This window comes from Streptopelia decaocto (assembly GCF_964273445.1).
Source record: "Streptopelia decaocto genome assembly, chromosome: 6".
NCBI lineage: Eukaryota > Metazoa > Chordata > Aves > Columbiformes > Columbidae > Streptopelia > Streptopelia decaocto.
The window spans coordinates 68,026,043-68,048,860 of record NC_138660.1 but is presented as its reverse complement, the minus strand read 5'-3'; the positions used below and the strand labels follow the sequence as shown (position 1 = coordinate 68,048,860).

General features: G+C 55.8%; 2 protein-coding genes across 2 annotated transcripts; both read left to right on the top strand.

Moving 5' to 3' along the window:
• The first annotated feature begins 1,984 nt into the window (after positions 1–1,984).
• On the top strand, positions 1,985–13,381 carry CYTIP (cytohesin 1 interacting protein). Its single transcript, XM_082056358.1, has 8 exons — positions 1,985–3,511; positions 5,247–5,296; positions 5,596–5,650; positions 8,202–8,304; positions 8,438–8,531; positions 8,811–8,880; positions 11,175–11,241; positions 12,147–13,381. The coding sequence occupies exons 1-8, from the start codon at positions 3,365–3,367 to the stop codon at positions 12,614–12,616; spliced, it is 1,056 nt and encodes a 351-aa protein (XP_081912484.1). The 5' UTR covers positions 1,985–3,364; the 3' UTR covers positions 12,617–13,381.
• Positions 13,382–18,908: 5,527 nt separating this feature from the next.
• Positions 18,909–22,331, top strand: ERMN (ermin). Its single transcript, XM_082056830.1, has 3 exons — positions 18,909–19,379; positions 19,695–19,781; positions 21,708–22,331. Exons 1-3 carry the CDS (start codon positions 19,136–19,138, stop codon positions 22,142–22,144), a joined length of 768 nt encoding a protein of 255 aa, XP_081912956.1. The 5' UTR covers positions 18,909–19,135; the 3' UTR covers positions 22,145–22,331.
• The last annotated feature ends 487 nt before the right edge of the window (positions 22,332–22,818 follow it).

The window sequence follows — 22,818 nt, the reverse complement described above, 5'->3', positions numbered from 1 at the left end:
CCAAAGCGTCTGTTCTGAACAGGCGGTTATCTGGCCGTGTGTTCACACAGACCCGTGCGCTCGGCTGTGCGCGGTGGATGAACACACCTCTGCGCTGCGCCGCTGAAACTGAGCTGGGCGCTTGTCTTGGTTGGTTGGCTATGGGGTTTGTTTGTTTTGTTTGTTGGGAGGTTTATTTTCCTTATGTGTAGTACTAAGACCTTGGTATGTATTTGTATAAAAACAAACCGTACAGATATTGGGTGTATTTCTGGATTGTTGCTCACATTTGGTTCATTGTAAAACACCTTCCTGATTTCCTTGGTAAGGTAAATGAGAGGTGCGGGGATTTACTGGCTGTAAAAGCCACCAAGATGATCGCTCGGGATTGTTATCTTATACTTCTGCAAGGGTTTGAAAATCTGATCTAAAAATCGCAAAAACGAAGGCTGTGCAGAGGTCAGGAATGCAGCCGTTCAGGACATTTCCAGCCCTCAGCAAGAGGCTTGTTGTCCGTGACTCTTCCAGAATCAGCCCTGTGCTTCGTATCCTCTGTGTTCTGAAGAAGCGGTATTTTGATAGGAAAGCAGAGAAGAGCGCGGGGACAGCTGAGCAGCTCTGCAGAGGTGTGGGGGGACACTCCTCTGGGCCTCCGGCCGTTAGGCACTGCGTGGTTTACCAGCTCTTGTCAAATGGAAAACTGGGCAGTACGAAGGACTCGCTGCTCCAAACAGCTCGTGTGGTTTGTCTGTTTGTTGAAAATGACAATACAAACCTTGTTTGAAAACCACGGAGACTGTTTGAAATCACGCAGCAGATTTCATTGCAGTCTCGAGGAGCGTTTGTGCACTCTGATAAAATCAGCCTGTATCGAAACGTATGAAGTTGTTCAGATTAAACCAACTCACAGGAACATCCTCACGTTGCCCTTTTAGCCAGATCGTGTAAGAACCCAGTTCTCTTTTCACTAAATGCATACAAATCCTTCCTAAGCCTGTGGTTCTCCATCTAGTTATTTTAATGCAAAACCAGTCCCTTAATGTCACAACAGTTGTGGTTTCCTTTCAAAACAACTAGAAATGTGTAGCTCAGAGAAGCTGTATAAAGCAAGGAGAAACGGATGGAGCGGAGCTGGGGTGTCTGCAAGGGGGTGCAGGGTCTGGCTGTGCGGGGGGTCCCTCTGCAAACTGCAGAACTGGAGGGGATGGTGGGAACTGGGGTGTCTGTACAGCTGGGGAGCTCTGGGATGGAGGGCAGAGGTGGGGATTGACCAGGATCCCCGTGGAGGAGCAAAGGAGCAGCTCCCTGGGGTCTTCCTTCTCCTTCTCCTTCTCCTTCTCCTTCTCCTTCTCCTTCTCCTTCTCCTTCTCCTTCTCCTTCTCCTTCTCCTTCTCCTTCTCCTTCTCCTTCTCCTTCTCCTTCTCCTTCTCCTTCTCCTTCTCCTTCTCCTTCTCCTTCTCCTTCTCCTTCTCCTTCTCCTTCTCCTCCTCCTCCTCCTCCTCCTCCTTCTCCTGTCCTTTCTCTTCCCCTCTGCCGTCGCTGGGCTGGTGTCCATCGGTGTGGAGGCGCCAGGGCCAGGTGTCTGCCCAGCGTGTGTCAGCACGGTGTGCCCGTTGGACACCGGAGGGACGGAGGGACAGTGCATCCATCGCACCGCGCTGCTCGGCTGCTGACAGTAACAGCCTGTTAGAGGTTTCGAGTGCAAGAGAAACATGGTCCGGCAGCACTGCTGGGCACCTGTGTGTGTGCCTGGCCTTGGCAGGCTTGTAGGGAGCTGGGTCGCTGGTTTCGGACCCACAGGGGGTTCCCGAGGAACCGAATGCACCGTGTTTGTTTGCAAGGGCTCTTGGTGGCTGTTGTGAAAGGGGAAGCGGCTTTGAGTCCCCGCATTACTCAGCTGCTTTAGCAAGCGCGCAGATGCCACCCTGCGGTACCTCGCTGTTCCCAGGAAGGACGAGAGAGCTTTCCCCTGTCATACGTTGCTTTTTAAAATATTTTTTTTTTTTTTTCTGAACCAGCACCACAGAAGAGGTGAGACACACTGTGAGCAAGGTCAGTGCCCTGAGCTTGTAGTATCCTGTTTGCTACCATTCTTACAGAATATTTCACTGTGGGAATTTTGCTTGATGGCAAGATGAGGCATCACCGGATTAAAAAAAAAAAGTGAGGAATATCTTCACTGAATGACCAATCCAGGTGCATTGGCGTGTGTGTGAAATGCATTCTCCTGGTTGTACCTCGGGCATGGCAGAGCCCCTGGAAGGCCGGGGTGGCCGCACGGACACGGCTCCTGTGCCGCGGGGAGCGGCCAGCGCTGTCCTGCCTGCTGCGCCGGAGCTGGCACTGTCACCAGCGCGGGGAGAGGGAGCAGCTCCCCCGCTGAGGTGCTGCAGCCAGGGGCTGGGCAGTACGAAGAGGAAAAGAAGCTTACTGTGTCACAAATACGATGAAAATCAGCCATGCAAAAAAAAGGCAAACAAAAAATTCCTGTGCTAGGCGTTAAATTTGATATATCTTTCAGCTGAACGGCCTGTCCCACCACGGTCATTGTTTCACTCGCCCTGAGTTTCTGCTGAAGATGGTGATGCGATCTGGAGCGCTCTGCAGGCCAAACCTGGGCTTGTTTCCAGCCTAAGAGGAGACGCGGGTTTCTTTTTTTGAATGACACTCATTTCAAAACCTCATTCTGCTTGTTTTGCCATCTCTTACTGGAAAGCTGTTACGTTTTCTGCAGCTGGGGGCTCTGAGCCACAGCCGGGCTCCCCCGTGCCCCCTCCACCGCCCCGTACAGGGGCAGAGCCAGCGCACGGGGGCCCTGCGCTTGCCTTGCAGTTTGTCCCCAGCCGGCTTTGCTGGGTGGGTCACTGCTCCCTGCCAGGCACAGCGCTCTGCGGGGCAGCGCTCTGCCCGGCTCCGGCTCCGGCTCCGGCTGCCAGCCCTGCCTGCTGCCCGCTCTGTGCCGCTCAGTCACACCAGCGCCGTCATGCGAAGGAAACTTTATCTTCCCGTCTTTGAGCAATGCAAGGGCTGCCGAGCAAGTGGGAGAGTCAACAAGTTGAATTCAGGCTGAAGCAAGCAGTGCTTTGAGGACAACATTGCGGAGAGAAGAAGCTGTTCAGTGAGAATTGTGTGCAGGAATGGAAAAATTAAGCAGATTTCTTTTCTTTAATTACCAAGCCTAATTCTTAACTCTCACATGAGCACAACACATACCGAGCGCCCTGGTGATCTGCTAGGAGAGATTTACGTAACGTGCACCTAAACCACAGTCACGTGGCTGGCTTTCCGCTCGGCGACGTGCGGCCGCTCGCGGGGACCGGCGTTTGAGTTTCCTCAGCCATGCCACAGCGTTTGGCAACGCCGCCGTAGAAGCCGTCCCGCCGACATGGCTCTGCGGAGGCTCGCGCAGCAGGACCACAACGCCAACCTGGCGGGCTGCGGTGCCGCGGACGAGCTGGCTCTGCCCGTGGACAGCCGCCGGATGCAGCACCTGGCCGCCGCCGTGGGGACGCTGCCCCGCGGGCGCAGGCAGGTACGGGCTCGCTCGGGGGCTGGCGGCGCCGCTCCGCCCGCACAGCTGCTTGCTGCCCGCGGCCACAGGGCCAGCGGCATCGGCCAGGGCTCCCCAGGGAGCGCCCGGCTTCCCTGCGGGTCCTGGTTTGGTGCTAGAAGGATGACCACCCGGGTTCCCTGCAGATCCTGAACTCATATGCTAGAAAGATGACCTCCCAGATTCCCTGCGGGTCCAGATTTCGGATGCTAGAAGGATGAGAGCCCGGGTTCCCCGTGGGTCCTGATTTCGGGTGCTAGAAAGATGAAAGCGCAGGTTCCCTGTGGGTCCTGGTTTCAGGTGCTGGAAGGATGGCCACCCGGCTTTGGGCTTGCGCTGCGGTCCTGCGGCACGGCGCGGGGGAGCTCAGAGGGTCCTGCCTGCGGGGCTGGGGTGTGCAATGGCTTTTACAGCGCGGTCCTGCCCGGCTGCGCTGCTTCTCCATTCACAGTGCTGCTGCGAGTCAGAAGAGGCTCTTGCTGCCTGGGTGTTCCTTTAAACTTGTGCTTACTTCAGTCTAGCGGCCTGGCTGGGCTGCCCTTTCTTCTGCACTGCTGACAGAAAGCACCTACCATGAGCTATTGCCATTCAAATGCTGGGGTATTTTGTACAACTGCTGGAGCTGGCTGGGCTGTCACTCTTCGCTGGGATTTTCCCCCACAACTGAGCAGCACATTTGTGCCCATTTCTGCTGTTTGCAACTGCATTGCCACAAAATTCTCCCTCGCTGTTGCTGTAAATTGCCAGCTGGGCACCTCCAGCTTTGGTCCATTTGTCTAGCGTGAAGAAGCCTGAATAGGAAATGTATGAGACACATTTGAATCTGAAAGTATTATCAGAAAACTGGTCCATAATATCTGCACACTTAAGGCTTGGGGTGGGGCGGCTGTTAGAGATGAATTACAGCACGGGCAGTGGGCACAGACCGTACCCAGGGTCCCTGCCGTAGCCTCTCACCTGCTCTGCGCGTTGTTGTCCGTGTGTTCTCTCCCGCTTCCCCTGTTCTCTCCCTAAGTACACCATGTTCACAGAGTCAGGTGTTCCTATAGGTGTCACACCAGGGCATGATGTTACACTGCTGAAGCCTGAGATGTTTGGCTATATTGACTAAACTCCACAAAGGTTTTAGTGATAATGTAATTCCTTATGTGTGGGTCACTATTATGGGGAGAGTCAGTGTTTACCATGGGTCCTGGCTTTTCCATAGAGCTCGTGGGCTCAGGTCTCGCCAGGCTGGCGCAGGGTCGCGGCCGGGCAGCGCCACGAGCAGCTGCGGAGAAAGCCGCCTGCAGCGCCCTGGCCTCTGTGTGCTTTCTGCCCTTCTCATTGCTGTGAGGTTTATAAATGCCCGCAGATTTGGGGGGAAGAGTGCAAAAGAAAGGTGCAGTCTTGGCATAGCGGAGATGTGCTGCGCACACTGTCTAGGTAACAGTTACAGCACTAAGGGGAATTACGGCAACCCCCGGCCTTCAGAACCTCGTGCCCTCACCGGTTTAGCATTTAGAAAAGTCCCCAGTGTTGGAGAGAGGCCCCAGCGCTGTGTCCCGTCACCGTGTGTCCCGGCACAAGAGCACGAGTGCCTGCACTTTGTCTTCTTTGGAGGTTTAAGCTCTCAGCTGAGCGAGGGAGAGGTTTTTCTAGCACTGCTGCTTTTAGCCGTGTGCCTCGAAGAGCCATGGACCTACTGACCCGCTCTCACCCCCATTTCTGGTTGCAGCTCACGTTAGCCAGATCCAGCTCCTCAGGTGACTCCTCCAGGCCACAAAGGTATGAAGATACTCTTCTATAATCACTGCTATTTACTTATTCTGCACAAAAAGCGTGCCCTGGGAATGTTCCCGTTTAGCAACCCCAGTGGGATGAGGGTGGATGCAGAGAGTGGTGCCAACACCTGGGGCGTGCAGGAGGAGTCATGACATTTATTTAGTTGGGGTGAGAAGAGAAAGCAGCGCACTGCAATGTGCTGGCACCGCGGGCACGGTGACGGGGCTCCATCGTTTGGTTGGAAACACGGAGCGCGGGCAGCGCGGAACCCGCTGCTCACACGAGCCCTGTTCTTCTCGCAGACACCTCGTTGCCATACTGAAAGAGGATAAAGAGGCGTTCGGCTTTGAAATCCAGGTAAGACTTTAATGACGAGTTGATTCATTTAAAAATATTAATAAAATATGGTGCAAACTCTTAAGTGCCACAGCCTCAAAATTAGTTTAGCGCAGCCCAGAGCAGAGAAAGGTATCTGCCAGTTCCTCGTGGGATCTGAAGGGCTTACAGTAATCACACAGAAATAAGGTGCATTTCCAAGGGGTTTTTTTGTGGCAAAGGTCACAGATGAGAATTTCTGGCCTTCTCACAAGTCAGGGCATTGAAGGTAGGACAAATCTCTGCCAAATCCAAACACGAGGCAGAGGCAATGCCATAAGTGAGTATTTTTGGGAGAATGGTATATAAGAATATTTTCGTATAAAAAGAAAGATTAAAAAACCCTCTCTCAAAAAACACCTTATACTGGCATTTTACTACCTCATTTAACATATCTAAAGACGTGTATTTTTGAAGCAGATGTACAGTGTTGGTATGTTTTTTAATTAATAACTGCTAAGCATGACCTTTTGGTGGCTAAATTATACGGGAAGAAATTCTCTTGGATGTAGAAGTCAGTAAATCACGAAACAGGAGAATCAGAATCTTATCTGGATTATTACTGCTACTGGGAGGTTTTTGTTCTGTGGATTTTTGTGGGAAAGGCAACTCTTAGATCAGTAGGGCTGCTAAAGTCCTGGTTACAAATGAGAAATAGCGGCGGAGCCAAAGGGGTGTCCTTTTGGGGACAGCGGCGGTGGCCGCAGCGCTGGCTCTGCCTGTTCGCCACCCCGGCCCGTGTCCGCGGCTGCGGCGCAGGGTCACCAGAGCGCTTGCTGGTACCTGCGCACCGAGGGAAAACAGTGTGCTCAGTGGAATTCCTGTGTTAGGAAGAGCTTAACGTTTTCAAATGTTGCTGTGTGACTAATGAGCGGGTGAGCGTTCTGCTGCGAACAGTGGAGAGCTTTCAGGAGGGAGGATAATGGAGTCAATTACTGGGCTTTTGTATAAATTGTCAGGGCAGATTTTTGTTATATGTGACGTTCTGATTAAAAATAATTGTTCTTGGCATATTTTCTTCCTGCACGTGCATTGAGTGTGAGCACTTCACTAGAAGGTCCAGGCTATGAAAAGGCAGCATCTGCCCAATAGTTAGGATAAACTGTTATTTAGAAGCTGTAATTTCGTTGCTACGAGTTAAATTGAGGCAAACCAGAACGGGCTGATGTGAAGCGGCAGGTCTACCATCTGCAGGGAGCTCATGAGAACTGCAGCGATGGCCGAACGCCAGAGCTTCTCCGGCTTCCTGCGCACGGACTGGGGCCTGGGGCGGGATGGACGCCGTGTGGCTCCCAACCCGCCGCTCTGGTGGTGTCTGTCCCCTCCTCAAGTCCAGGTGTCCCCTCCAAAGCCGCGGCCCCCTCCGCAGCCCGAGAGGAGCAGGGGTTGCAGCAGGGGCCAGTCCACCCTCCTGGTCAGAAGTGCCTGGACATGGCCACCTCTCCCCATGGCTCTGGTGGGGACGTGGACACCCCTCTGGCCGGGAGGCTTCTGTTAGGCCTGACAGACCCCATCCTGCTTGTCCAGCTCATGCCATTCAAGCTGGCCCAGTCTTCCGGGTTGGCGGGTGAGACTGGCCGCTCCAAAACACATCAAAAAAGGCCAGTGTGACCGCAGTGGCCCGTCCTCCAAGACCCTCCTGTTTCACCCGGTGCTCCTCATTTACCCCAGAGTTTTACTGTTGGTCTAGGGTTGAAATCACGGCATTGATGTGGTTTGGTCAGATAAGCTCTGAATTCACCCCAGGCTTACCCCTGCTTGCTCCATGCTGACTGAGAAATGGGCGAATCTAACACGACTCCTGATATCTGGGCCAGATCTGCCTGTCAGAGGTTTTCAGGAACTGCAGCTTCAGTTTTAAGTTTGGGTAGGAAAATGTGGCCAGATACTGATATTTGCATGTAGCTGAGAAGACGTTTCCTGTCATTGCAAGTTCTGCTCGGGTCAAATCACCTACTTTTGCAGTTTTCTAAACACGTCAGCGCTGATAATCACATGATAGATTTATACTCAGAATTACTTAATGTATGTTTGAATGTATAAAACAAGATTACAAAGCACTTCTTAGGGGGTGCGGGGACCTGTGTGGAGAATGACTTTAAGAGAGCGAAAGAGCAGAAGTAGGTGCAACTCTTCTTGCTTTTCCGTTCTCATTGGGAGCCGCTCTGGCTTCATGCAGCACTCGCCATGAGCAGAGTTGTCCCGTGGACAGGCCGAGTCCCACCCGTGGCTGGGGACGCGGGTGTCCCTGCAGCGAGGATCCACAGCCACGCTGACGGGCGTTCTTCACTGGAGTGACTCGGAACTGTGTGTGTGTGTGAAAACAACAGACAGGCACCTGTCAGCTGTCTATTCTCTATTATAAGAATGCAATTTCTAATTGTTAGGTTATAACATTTTGGTGTTCTCACTTGTATGATAACATACTGTGCTCATCACAGCCTTCTTATTCAAAAACTGTAAAAAGAATACGAATTTTCAAATTGTTTTCTTGAGTTCCGTGTCAGTGACACTGTCACTTTGGTATTTACAGACTATCAGGTTTCCACACCAGAATGATTACTCCCTGGAGGTGTGCACTTGTGTCTGCAGAATTCAAGAGGAAAGTCCTGCCCATCTTTCTGGCCTTCAAATTGGTAACTATTCAAGTTTTTTTCCTGCTGTGGGTGGCCTTATTTTGTTTTTCTCTGGGTTAGTTTTATTGTAGAGCATGTGGAAGGTGTGTGTGTGCTGGGGATGCTCATTTTCACCTCTGTGTATCTCCAACAGGCGACATCCTCGCCAGCATCAACGGCGTGAACACTGGTGGTTTTAGTCACAGGCAAATAGTTGACTTGATAAAGTCTTCAGGGAACTATTTAAGGTAGGCATCCCTCCCTCGAATGGGTTTTAGCTTGATAGTCTCTCCTGCGGAAGCCAAGGAAGTGCCAGTGGCTGCTCCCTGGGCACCATGTGGTGCGGTGCAATGATGCGGTGCAATGGTGCGGTGCCGTGCAGTGTGGTGCTGTGCGATGCTGTGGTCCGGTGCAATGCGGTGCAGTGCGGTGGGGGTCTGTCAGGACCGCAGCCCACCGCGGCAGCACCGCTGGCAGCGCTCGGTGCTGCTCTTTGCTTCGGTGCCAACATCGCCTGTTCTCTGCAGGTTAGAGACTGTCAACGGGGCCATGTTCCTGCGGAAAATGGAACTGGAGACCAAGCTGCAGTTACTGAAGGTAATTAATTGGTTAATCCTTTGCCGAACGCAGAGGGCTGCTGTGGTTTCATTGCTGATGGGGCAGGTGGGTGTCCCCGGGGCTGGCTGTCCTGGCTGGGGACAGGCACACGGGTGTCCCCCGCCACCAGCACCCGCAGCTGTGCTCCCTGTAATATTTTCTGTATGATTTTGGTAATTTTCCCCCCAATAATTTCTGTATCTAAGTATTTGCATCTTTGTGTCTCAGCTGCGCCCAGCTGGTGGGCCATCTCCCCGCACCGTGGGGGGGCAGGCGGCTTTCCCGAGCGCAGCTCAGGCTGCTGAGGGCTGGTGAGCGGGCAGCACCTCCCGCTTACAGAGCTGCAGGAGCCCAGCCCTCCCGTGGCAGTGCCTGGGAGCAGGTTTTGGGGAGCGGTGCCCCAAGGGCTTCGGAAAGCCCTGGCGCTTGCAGTGCCGGCGGTTCTGCAGCCGCAGAACCGCCGGCACTGCAAGCGCCAGGGCTTTCCGAAGCCGGGACTCCACTGACCGTGTGCCAAAACCCTCCACACAGGAGCACGGCACTTTAAAAAGGGCATTAAAATTAACCTGGCTAAAGTAAACCTCATGCTGAGCGGGTTTGGCTTGCCAGAGCTGAGCAGCAGGACGGGGTTTGCCATATGTGCCATTGCCTATAAAACAGAAGTCCTGCCACGGGGGCAGTTTCATGTTTAGTACGTTGCATGCTTAAAACAATGTTGATTTGCTGTGGTTTGCACAGCGCGTTGTAATTTGCTGCATGACATCCATGATGTGGGTGATTTAAACATCAGTCGTGGGGGCTGGAGGGTGAGGAAAGGATGGAGTGTCCCGCGTCCACCGCGCTGGGGTGCGGGGTCGGTGCTGGGCTGTGCGGCGATGTCCTGTCACTTCGGCTGAGACCTCCCGGCTCTTGCAGACAGCGAGAGATGAGCCAGAGCCAGAGGTTCATGGCCGTGTCGATGGGGAGGCAGCAGCAGGTGCTGCCAGCCCGGCCACCCTCAGTGCTCCATGGCAGCTCCTTCAGTCTGGCCCCTTACAAATCTCTGCGAAATAACTGGTAAAGTCGTCAGAAATGGGCCACCCACAGCTTCTCCCCCTCCTTCCCAGGGTAATTATAAAGCAAAAATCTCAAAATCTGCTGTGAAATGTGTTTCACAAGGGGAGTTTCCCAGAAGTGCCGAACCCCTGTGACAAGTGTCGTTACCGGGTAAAACGCGGGTGTGCGCCCGCCCTGCGGTCTCACGCCAGGGCGGCTGCGGCGGAAAGAGCCTCATTCTGCTGGTAGCGCCGGTGCCCAGCAGGGCGGGCTCCACCACCGCAGACCTCTGCGGCCACGGCGAGACGGGCGCGCGGCCCCGGCCCCGGCAGCCTTGCCGCTGTCGGGCTTAATGAGGTGGGAGAAACCCGGACTAGGAAGTTGTTGCTGGTTTGGTTGGGTCCAGATGAAGATAAGATAAAAGAAAATCTCTGGGCAACTCCTCAGCATCTCTTGAGTACAACTTCCTAGCTTTGGTTGAATCATGATCTTCTAGAAACTGCTTTATTCGGTACTGTGTAGAGACTATAGGAGCAAACGCCTCTGGAGTAACTGTCCTTAAGAGCGGCCCTGGGCTTCATTTTGTGAGTGGTTTTTCCAAAATGTGGAAAAGGGAAAAACTGTGAAAGCAGCAGCAGGATTGCCCATGCAAGCTTGGCCTGGTCAGTCTGGGTTTAGCAGCGTGCGCTTTGCCGCGTGCCCGAGGCGCGCGGGGTCCAGGCAGGACACTGGGGGAGCGCCCGCTGCCGCTGTCCCAGGCAGCGCTCACCGCTTGGGCTGTCGTTGGGCTTTGTTGTTCTGGTTTGGTTTGGTTTGGTTTATTTTTAATCAACTATGCAATAGTTTATTTTTACACGAAAAGCTGACGGGAAACAGAGGGAAAGGAAAACGCTGCTGGCAGTTGGCTGGCAGGCAGCACTCGGAGGTTGTGAGGTTTTACTGGGGGCCAGGGGCTGTTTAAGGTTCCTTACTGGGGGCTGGGGGTGGTTATAAGGCTGACGGCAGGCAGCACGCTCCCCAGATTCCAGGCTTCTGCTTTTCAAAGCTGATGTGCGCGGTACCTCAGCCACAGCACCCGGGACGCGAGTAGGGATGTGCTTTCTGGAGGACTTTGCTAGCTCTGGGAAAATGGTCTCAGCAAAAGGACAGACAGACGGGCGCTTCCTGCGGGTGAACTGTACTTTCTGAATACGCTGTTTCCTTCACAAGCGTTCGGTGCTTCTGGGAGCATGTTGGTGACAGTCTGTTTCTCCCCACAGCAAACGCTGCAGCAGAAGTGGGTGGAGCTGCGCTCGCTGCTGGCGCAGGAGCAGCGCTTGCTGCACGGTACGTCCGCCTGCCGGGGAACCGCAGCGCTGCCGAGTCCTTCTGCCCGAACGCGCTCTCATCAGGAAAAAGCAATGCTTTAATCTGATTCTCGTTTGCTTTCGTTTTCCCCTGTTAAGGAAGGCATGGGGCTGGCCCTGGGATGGGTTTTGCATGAGTTCTAGGAAAGGAGTTGATGTGGGTTGCAAAGTTCTTTCCATTCTTATTTTAACAGGGCAGACTTATGTTTGCATGTTTGTTTTCCTATGGGTGGCCAGGAAGCAGCTTTGACTCTGCATGTGTGGGGAGGCAGCGGGTTAGAGAGCACCCAGAGCCGCGACCAGCTGCCCGGCAGGATGCGGGGCTGCTCCCTCTACTGAGATGCTGGGCATGGCGTGTCCCTGTGCCACCACCGCATGATGTGTCCCTGTGCCACCACAGCATGGCATGTCCCTGTGCCACCACAGCATGGCATGTCCCTGTGCCACCACCGCATGATGTGTCCCTGTGCCACCACAGCATGGCATGTCCCTGTGCCACCACCGCATGATGTGTCCCTGTGCCACCACAGCATGGCATGTCCCTGTGCCACCACGGCATGGCGTGTCCCTGTGCCTCCACGGCATGGCGTCCCTGTGCCTCCATGGCATGGCATGTCCCTGTGCCACCACCGCATGATGTGTCCCTGTGCCACCACGGCATGGCGTGTCCCTGTGCCACCACCGCATGATGTGTCCCTGTGCCTCCACAGCATGGCATGTCCCTGTGCCAGCACAACATGATGTGTCCCTGTGCCACCACAGCATGGCGTGTCCCTGTGCCACCATGACATGGTATTTCCCTCTGCCACCGTGGCTCAGCTCTCCTGCTTGCTGGTCCTGAGAAGATGCTGGTAAATAACTGTCCTCTATGGCTTCTGCTCGCAGGGGAGGTGACTGACACGGCTCTGCTGGGCACACCAGAGCTGGAGGAGCCGTGGCCGGGCGGCTGTGGCACAGCGGGACCCCTCGGTCCGAGGAAGCCTCGTTTCTCCAGCGAGAGCAGCTCCCGCAGCCGGCTGAGCTCCATGACGCTGGGCAGCGAGGACAGCTTCTCCCAGAGCGGAGCCTTCGAGGACTCGGCCGCCGAGAGCCTGAGCCGCCAGTCCAGCGTGGACGACGACTGCTTCCTGCCCAGGGACGGGGACAGCGCGGGCGGCAGGTCCCCCCTGCGCAGGAACCGCAGCATCAGCCTGGCCAGCAGCGGCTCCATGTCCCCGCTCTGGGAGGGAAGCAGCTGCACCAGCAGTTTCGGGACCCTCCCGCGGAAAAGCAGGAGATCCAGTGTCCGAAAGCATCTTTTGAGATTCATTCCAGGCCTTCACCGGGCGGTGGAAGAGGAAGAGAGTCGGGTGTGACGTGGCTCGTGTCACCCCTGACGACACGTGGGCGGCTGCGTGGGCCGGGCGGGGGCAGCAGCTCCCTGGCCCCACGGAGGGTGACACTGGGCGCAGTGGGGCAGCCCTCCCGCCAGCAGCACCGCTGCACCGACACACCTCGGGGGCTGTTCATTATTCTAGTTTTCAACCTGAGCACACTGTGGACCTCTTCACTAACGTGAGAAATGACTAACCCTGAAGCGTGAGGAACCTGTGCAGAACTTCCTCAGCATACTTAGATGTTAATAACAGTTTTTAATTGAATGCAAAATTGATAGCTATTTATTTCCTGTTACCAAAGCCATAGTCTTCCAAAGGTCTTTAATAAACCAAATGCTTCTACTAAAACCAGTGACAGAGTCCCATTAGGAAGAGGACAGAGCCCAGAACATATGACAGAGGAGACCCCGGGCAGGAACATTGAGGTGCTCGAGCGAGTGGAGAGAAGGGAAGGGAGCTGGTGAGGGGCTGGAGCACAAGTGTGATGGAGCGGCTGAGGGAGCTGGGGGTTCAGCTGGAGCGTCTCCAGGAGCAGAGCCCTCGCAGCGGGGTTGACCCCATAGCTTATCTGCTGTGATTCAGTAAATACAGGCATAGATGAGGAAAAGAGACCTTTTACTTCCCTCTCAGACAGCATGGAAATAGGCTGTTCCTCCAGCCCAAGCAACCTAATTGTGTTGTTCGAATGCAATCGGAAGAATTTTAAATGTGATTTAAATAGCTGGTGTGAGTCATTGGTGTTTTGACCAGGCAGACCGTGCGGCTGTTTACCGTTCAGGTCGTGCTGCGGCAGCATTTCCTGGTCCTTGCAGAAACCTCAGGCTAAACCAGACAGCTTCACTCTGAGATGAGCCCCAAATTAAAACAACCCCTTCCCAAAACGTCTCTAATTAATGAACGTTGCTAAGGCCGCGGAATCTGTACTGGCATCTGTAATTTTCCTTAAAAGGATGAAGTGAAGGTCATGCGGCGATCGGGAGAGCAGCTCGCGAGGTCTCACGTGTGGGGATGCTGTGTCTGTGCCGCTGAGCCGAGCACCGCGGTCCGTCCTGCCCGCGGTTCAGCGCCGGCCTGCGGCGAGCTGGGGTCGGACACCTGCACAGGGCTGAGCCAACGCCGCCTCCTGCCTGTGCTGCGGCTGCTTCAGAGCGCGCCAGGGCAGGGCTGGGCACAGCCTGCATGCTCCGCCGTGCTTGGAGAGGAAAAAATGAGATTTAAAACACTGTATAAAGAGTTCCACTAACACTGTGTTTCTCGTGGAAATCAGTGCAGCTTTATGGTCCGAAGAAGTGATTTCTTTTGGTATGGAAGGTTAATCTGACGTACCTTGGGGGAAAGGTGCTTGCTTTTAGTGTGGACAGGCTGAAGGATTCTGGACATCCAGTAAGCTTGAGAAAGGCCTTAAGAAAGACCGAACAAGGGTGCTCTTCCCGCAGCGGTCAGAGAATGCTTTGGTTGCTACAACACAACACGATGTGTTCGCGGCCCCGATCAAAAACAGGATGTGGGCGACAGGCGCCGCAGCGAAGCGTCGAGATGGGGTGGAGGGAGCTCCCGGGCAGACTGAACAGCTCGCACAGCAAAGCCAGCCAGCAAGCTCTTTTACGGGCCCCTCTGCTCCCCCAGAGCTGTTCCCCCCGGTGGTGCTGGCTCTCAGCTCTCCAGCCAGCATTGCCCTTTTTTCATGACTTTTGCAGTCTCTCAGGGGTTTTTTTTGCTGGGCTTTCTAGGCCTATTTTTTTTACCCATAAAACTATGAAACAGGTCGTGGCTTCTGCTGGAAACATTTCGAATCCAGTGGAAGGTCGTTCTGGGTTCGAGGCTGTAGTGTCCTGCACAAACGCTCCCGAGCAGGTTAAAGGTGCAGCCCTGGCGGTGCTGGGAGACGTGAGGGTCTCTGTGCTTCCCTGGCTGACCCGTTTCTGCACGTCCTGGGGTTTGCTCCGTTTCGGTTGTGCTCGGAGCAGGTGGCGATCCCCTTGGATGGCGGCGTTTCTGCCTTCGTGCATGCGGTTCTGCCCTGCTGGTTTCTGCTTTTGGATCTGACATTTTGTTTCTCGTGCGGCTGTTTTACAAGTTTTCAGGTGTGGCAGCTGGTTGCATCCGGCTTTCGTAGCACTGAAAAGAAGGTTGTGAAACTTAGTCATGGTGGGTGGCTGAGTCTGCTCTGGCACCGCGAGGCGAGAGGGGAGCACGAGTCATGGCAGATAAAGCCAAGGGTTCGTTGCGGTGCTCCCAGCACCACCTGCTGTCTGCCTGGAACTGTGGTTGTGCCACACACAGGTCAGCAAACCTAAAGAAAACTCTCCATAGCACCTGGTCACTCACAGAAATCACTGTTGCAGTGAGACCAAGTCAGCGAAACCCAGAAAAAGCCCATCCAAGTGGCCCCCACGCTGAGGCCTCGCGAACTCGCTGCACAGCTGGCGGCGGCTGGTGGCGGATGGTCATGCTGGTGGCAGTGGAGGCGATGGCACTGGCAGTGGAGTTGATGGCACTGGCAGTGGATGGCAATGCCGCTGACAGTGGAGTTGATGGCACTGGCGGTGGAGTTGATGGCACTGGCAGTGGATGGTGATGCCGCTGACAGTGGAGTTGATGGCACTGGCGGTGGATGGTGATGCCGCTGACAGTGGAGTTGATGGCACTGGCAGTGGATGGTGATGCCGCTGACAGTGGAGTTGATGGCACTGGCGGTGGAGTTGATGGCACTGGCGGTGGAGTTGATGGCACTAGCAGTGGAGTTGATGGCACTGGCAGTGGATGGCGATGCTGCTGGCAGTGGATGGCAATACCTCTGGCAGTGGATGGCGATGCCACTGGCAGTGGATGGCGATGGAACTGGCAGGGGATGGTGATGGCACTGGCAGTGGATGGTGATGCCGCTGGCAGTGGAGTTGGTGGCACTGGCAGTGAATGGTGATGCCGCTGGCAGTGGAGTTGGTGGCACTGGCAGTGGATGGCGATGCCGCTGGCAGTGGGTGGCGATGGCACCTGCACTGGATGGCGATGCCGCGTTGCTGCCGTTGGCAATGTCCCCTGCAGCTGCGGGCGGTGGGGACGGGAGCTCCGCGCGGGTGGTGTCGGGCAGAGCAGGTGTCTGTCCTGGCGCTGCTCTGCTCGGGCAAGCTCTGCTGCCCAAATGGCTCCTGTGCTCTGGCTCTTTCAGTACAGGCTGCTGCTGTTCTGTGTTTAAAAGCGTAGAGGCAGGAAGCAGACCACCTCCGGGCTGTGCAAATGCCATGTTTTCCTAGTCCTGCGCGGTGTTTTTGTCCAGCTCTGTTTATAAATAGCTGCCTGCGGTGGGAGGAACCCGCAGCCACTTCTGCCTCTTTCCAAGTCTGCGGTGAGCTCTGCCTGCTCAGAGGTCGAGCTGGGGCTGCAGCATCCCGGCAGTGGCCAGGCTACAGTCACCACGGGGACGGTGACAGGCGTGTGCCCGTGGGGTGTAACTGGCGTGCCCTGGCTGCCCCGCTCCTGCCCCTACCCCTGTTTTTCAGAGGAAAGCGGCTGCTCTCCTGCAGCTGCCCCTGGACCCAGGCCCCCCGGGCAGCACCGCGGGGACAGCAGAGCACCACAGGGACAGCAGCACCGCGGGGACAGCAGCACTGCGGGGACAGCAGCACCGCGGGGACAGCAGCACCACGGGGACAGCAGCGTCCCGGCCCCGGGGACAGCAGCACCACAGGGACAGCAGCACCGCGGGGACAGCAGCGTCCCGGCCCCGGGGACAGCAGCACCACAGGGACAGCAGCACCACAGGGACAGCAGCACCGCGGGGACAGCAGCACCGCGGGGACAGCAGCGTCCTGGCCCTGGGGACAGCTCTGCCGGGGACTCAGGCGTTCCCACCTTTCCTTTCGTTCCGCTGCTGGGTGAAAAGCCGAAATCCTGAAATTTTCTCTAGAAGAATCCCAAGGTGTGTTTTTTCGTGAACATAAGCTACTTATCTTGCTGACAAAATGTAAGTGCTTGCTTGTAGGTTGTTGGTATGGCCCACGGAAGTTTTCTCTGGGTGTTCCAGTGAAATGTAATTCCCCCCAGCCCGGCTGCGCGCAGCGGTGGCAGCGTTTGTCTCCAGTGCCACTGTGCCTGTCACCCTGCCCTGGCTTTTGGGTGGCACTGTGTCTGCCATGGTGACCCCGGGTGACGTGCGTGCTGCTCCAGAGCAGCTGCGGTGACCACACATGGTGCGGTGACTGTGCATGGTGCGGTGACCAGTGACTGTGCGTGGTGCGGTGACCAGTGACTGTGCATGGGGTGCGTGTCCCCTGGGGCAGCCAGGGGTGTGCAGGGAGCCTGCGACTGGGGCAGAAACTGGGGAGCAGAGAGGTGATGACAGAGGAGCCTGCAGACTCACTGCAAACTCCCTGCCACGACAGCATCTTCCTGTTTCTGTACTGAATTTAAATTGCTCTCATGATGTACTTCATTGACTTTCAAATCCCTGTTGTGTCCCAATGCCTCTGAAATCCCAGGTGCTGTTTCTGAAATTTTAGCAAAGGAAAAAGCTTGAATGGAAACTTCTTGCATTAAAGGTCACACGGGAAATGATTTATAATAGATTCATGCAAATTGTGCTTCGACCACAAGGTGCTCATTCGGGAAAATGTGAATTGTTGAGAATTAGTTGTGTAGTCAATAAATGGCACCAGGAAATACCTGAAATCGTTTCAATACCTTTTTGCAATCAAGAAGTCAGGCAGGCAGGCTCCTGGGGAGATGGGGACGGGACCTGTCCCCGTCCCTGTCCCCGTCCCTGTCCCCGTGGGAGCCGACACGGCCCCCGGCTCACCAGGGCTCCCGCCTGTCAAGCGCAGAGCCGTGTTTTCAGCTTGGGGTTATTTCAGATTGAAGCCTGGCCAGGAGTTTGCTCCGCGCTCCAGCCCCGGCAGGATTTGTGCGGGGGGTGCAGTGTCCGTACCGGGGGCCGTGGCCCCTCGTCCCCACGCGATGGCCACGTCCCTGCCATGCCCTTGCAGCCACCGCCGGGTCAGTGATGAGCGCGCTGGCCCGTGTGGGACATCCTGCCGTGTCCCTGCCCGGGTGCGGGTCTGCGGACACCCACCCTCTCACCGCTGTGACTTGTCAGCTCACTTTCAAACCTCATCAACCATTATTTTGGGGGGGTGTGAATTTTTCTAGCAAAGGGTTGATTTTATATATCAATTACACTAAACTAATTTTCATAACAATAATGAAAAATTGTTGTTTTAAAGATGCAAATTCACAGATGAACAAAGTCAGTGCAAAGGTGCTGGCTCCATTTCTAATCAAGGACTGAACTCAACAAGAGTATTCCCAAATCCTAAAGCCCAAAGATGTTGAAAATGTCGTATTGTACGAACACAAAAAGTCATTCACAGCAGGAGATTTCACTCTTACATAAACCTGGCTGTGGCGCCACGGCTGAGCCGAGTTCAGCTGTGGTCAGAGCTGCTGGGCCAGGCTGCTGCTCCCTCTGCAAACCTGTCCCCGCTGCTCCTGCCAGCCTTAGGAGCGACTGGTCATTGCTGGTCCAAGGGTGACTCTCACCCCTCGCCCCCTGGCTGTTCCTTTAACGAGAGCTCCCACTGCCCTGGCCAGAAGCTGCTTCTGCCGAGGGGGTTGTGCTGTGGGCATGGGAAGCGCTGGGGGTCCCGCTGGGGGTCAGCAGGTGACCTGTCACCTGGCCGGCTCGGCCTCAGGGACCTGCCACCTTGGTCCACATCTCGTCACAAAACGTCACTTTGGCTTGTGCTTTTGGTTTTCATCTTCTAGTACTGCTCCCTGGGGGCTGAGGCGCCCAGATGCGGTTCATTAGCAGGTCACTGCAGATGCTGCACATCTGGTGGGACGGCCCTGCCCGTGGGACGCGCGTGGTCGGGCTGTGGAGCGGTGCTGTGCCATGCGCGGGGACGTCCCTGCCAGCCGGCCCCTGTGTCCCCTCACCAGGACGAGAGGCGTGCGCTGTGCGCGGCGGCTCGGCGAGGTTTGTTGGCGAGGTTTACGGCATACCAGCCCCATGGGGAATGTTAATCGCGTCAGGTGGCAGCGGCGCGGGAAGGTGGTCACCCCCCGGGGATTAGAGGTCGGAACAATCGCCGTCCCTGTGACCAGGCAGGGACACAAAGAGCCATTGTGCCGGGAGCACAAAATCCCTGCTTATTACCGCGGGGCTGACATGCTGACAGACCCGCTCTCCAGGCCAGCACAAAAGCTTCCTTGCTTCAGATTGTTTGTTTATGTAAATTAAAATGCTGCATTTAATTATGCAACGGGACGAGCCTCAGCAAGAAGCGAGGTGCTGATTGGGTCGCCCCGTGGCCAGAGCCCCTGGCAAGCGCCGGGGACACCGGTGGTGCCAGCGCGGTCCCTGCTGTGCCGCGGTGCCGCAGACGGGACGCGCGCGTTGGCCCTTGGAGAGGGGAACCAAAGCCCGGGAAGAGAGGCGGGTGCGGAGCAGCTCCCGCGCGGGTGCAGCAGCGTCCCCGGTGGGGACACGGCCCAGCCCTCGGCATGACAGCAGTGCCAGCAGCGTCCCCGGTGCCCGAGTGCAACGGCAGCGTGTCACCGGAGAAGGGCCCGCTCCCGGGCATCAGTGCCACCGACGAAATAGCAAAATCTGTCCGGACGGTTCCTTACGCCAATGCGGAAACCAGCCCTGATGCTTCACCTGCGAAAGAAAATTGGGAGGAAAATAGAAATTCATTGGCACAGGACATAATTCCCGGGGATTTTGATGGAGAGAAGCAATGCGAAGGTAAAGTACAAGGCTGCCTTTAAGTGTTTGGAAAGGAAGGCTCTATTTTATGTATAGCCTTATGAATAACCGATGTACTACGTGCATCAGTCAGAAGTCCTGAGCTATGGTAGTTGTAACAATGACTCAGAGCAGTTCAGAGTTCAGGGACAAATGGGAACCAGCAGTACACAGGATGCGGTGAGAAGTGTGTGACAAGAAACAAGCAGTTCTCAAATCTGCTCTGGAACTCTGCTGCCTACCCGCACCTGTTAAAACCTAATTATCGTCACTAACCACTCATTGTCCATTTCTTGTGCTTTGTATTTGCTAAAGAGAAGCAAGAGGCAGCCGATGGGCCGCTGCAGCAGGGACCAGCTGCTGTCCAGGACTCGGGGACCGGTGGCCAGGAGTCGCAGGAAGGTAATGAGAAACGCTGCGTGACGCGGGGTTCTGAAGCACAGCAACGAGCAGCCTTCAGAGGCAGCGACACACGGGTGGTTATTGTGTTTTGTCGAATTTGGTCAGGCCCTTATGTTCTGGAGAGCGGTGGCTCGTGTCTCATCAGCAGAGCTGCTGCACCGTAGCCAGCACAGCCGGAGTGTCTGCCCGGGGCTTGAGCACATCACCAGGACTGGGGGGTGGGAGCCCAGCAGGGTCTCGGGTCCCCAGCGGCCCCTGAGGCTGGAGATGCTTTGTCTTCTGCTCCATGCAGGAGGATGACTTCTGTAACTCAAAATGTGTTGCCTCCAAATCCAAACTCATTTTCTGCCTGATTCACCAAGTACCGGATGCCCCGGTACCCAGAAAATTGCCTGCTGGCCTGAACCTCTGCACCGGGGGCTCTCCACTTGTGTCCAAGTGAAAATGGTAAAGACCGGGTTCTGCCCGTCCTGGCACTGGCCGTGCTGGGTCCCTCGTTTCACCCACCGGGCTGCATTGTCAGTGTTTTCTATATGTCAGCTGCCACATAAATATGCAACCTGTCCTCAGAGAAGAGTAGATTAACAACACAGAGTAGCTGTTGCGGTGCTGGCAAAGCCAGTGTCATTGTATTTAGCTCTAAAAGATGTACGGGCCATGCCTTGTACACAGAAATTTCACTTTTATTATGAAAAGGAAAAACTCTATGAACATTTGTCATGGGCAAAATAATATTCCCTAGAGCTGCAGAGGTTGTGGGGAGGCGGATCGTGATGGAGGCTTTCCTACTCGGAGCTGACATCCATATTCCAGTGGTGTTGCTTTATGAGTGCACAATAAAACCTATTAAACGCTCTCGCAGTCCCCCTGCACTCCCCTGCCCCCCAGCCACAAGCACTTTATCTCTAAATTGCAGGCAGCTTTTTAGTACCTAACCAATTTAGTCTAATTAATACTCGGGACCCCACAGGCGAAATGTTGAATAGGCCATTTGTTGCGGCAGGAAAGCATGGTTTAGGGCAGAGCTGTGCCAAACAGGATGAATGGGACTCAGCCATTCAGCCTGCTGGGCCACCGCGCAAGGGGGACGCGCCCGGGCAGTCGGCACCGCGCACCTGCGGGGACACGGGACCCGGTCCCGCAGCGGGGCTGCCCTGCGGGCAGGGGGCTCGTGGAGTCCAGCGCCTGCCCAGGCGGTAACCAGGGAGCTGGGGAAGCTGCTTGGGAAGGTGGGACAGCAGGGACACTGCAGAGGAACACTGGCCAGCGGGGGACCCGAGAGGGCAGGGGTGGACGGGCTGCGTGCAGGGAGGGACAGAGCCTTGGTCCTGGGGCACAGGGGATGCTGCAGCATCCCCGGTCCTGGGATGTGGAGGTGCTGCAGTGTCCCTGGTCCTGGAGCACAGGGGATGCTGCAGCGTTCCCGGTCCTGGGATGTGGAGGTGCTGCAGTGTCCCTGGTCCTGGAGCACAGGGGATGCTGCAGTGCCTTGGTCCTGGAGCACAGGGGATGCTGCATCATCCCCAGTCCTGGGATGTGGAGATGCTGCGGTGCCTTGGTCCTGGAGCACAGGGGATGCTGTGCTGCTCCTCCCTCCTCAGGGCTTGGCCGCTGGCATCTTCATCACTTGTCCCTTTAACACCGGGGAGCAGGGAAGGCTCCCTGGGAAAGGCGGTATGAAAGAGATGGGCAGTAAAAAATGCAGGGGCAGGTAGCTGTGAGCAGTGAGTTTGAGCCTGTGCGAAGCCTTTCTGAAGCACGTGCAGGCACCCCGGTGCCAGGGTTCAAGCTGGGCTGCTCCGCACCAGGCGGGCTCTGCGGGACGGGTGCTCAGTCACCAGAGCGATGCTACCCCCAGATCAGGGGCAACGGGAGCACTGAAGTGACGCTGAATGTCCTCACCCCACTCCCTCTGTGTTGCTGCAGGGTCGGGCAGTGCAGGGACGCCCGCAGACAGCGAGGAGCCGGAGCTGGGGACAGTGGCCAGCCCCAGCGGGGACACCGCGGGGACCCTCGGAGCCAGCGCCGATGGGAGAGGGAACGGGGACGAGGAGGAGGACGACGAGGAGGAGGTGGAGGAGGAGGACACGGAAGAGGATGAAGTTCAGGTGATCGAAATCAAGAAGGAGAACGGCGAAGCGTCCTGCCCAGAGCAGCACGAGAGCAGCAAGGAGCCATCACCCCCCAGCAGCCCCGGCCGCGCCGCCCCGGCCGAGACCCCCGGCGAGCAGCCCAGCCCGGGGAAGAAAAACGACATCTCCAGACACAGCTATTCCAGATACAACACAATCTCCTACCGCAGGATTAGAAAAGGAAACACCAAACAGCGCATCGATGAGTTTGAATCCATGATGCACTTATAAACTGAGGTGGGGAATTACTTAATGAGCCGAGCGTTCACTCTGGTTTGTGGTTTTCTTTTTTGGTTCCCCCAATGTGTGTCCACACAACATGAGGTCACTGCTTTTTTTCCTTTTTGTATATGATTTCATAATACACTGTGAACATTTAACATCTTCGTTTTGACAGCGGGCAGAGGCATCCATAGCGCAGGAAAATAAATAATCAGTTTGCTAATTATCATACCATTTGATTTAAACTTTATCCTCTTGTTTTCTATCCGACTTGTGTAACTATGTTCACACCATAGGATGTCTTGAGCTGGCTGGGGCTCCTCTGGCTGCCGACACGTGGTAAGTGCCGCCAGCCGTGCCGGTGCGAGCCTGCAGCGCCGCAGCTCAGCTGGGCCGCCAGGGCCGTGGCAGCCATAGAGACGCTGTTTGCAGCCGCTGCTGTGCTGTCCCTCTGTGCTGGTGGCGCGCGGTGACAGTGGCCTCCATCTCCAAATTGTGCTGCTGGGACGGAGGTGGTTTGTGTTCATGGGGAGATGCTGGTGTGCAGGAATTAAACAAGGTAAGAGGGCAGCGAGGTGGCGACACGGCCCTGCTGGGGAGGTGGCACTGGTGACACTGGTGGCACTGGTGACTGGTACTGGTGACTGGGCCAGCGGGGGGACAGCAGCTTAGACACCGTGTGT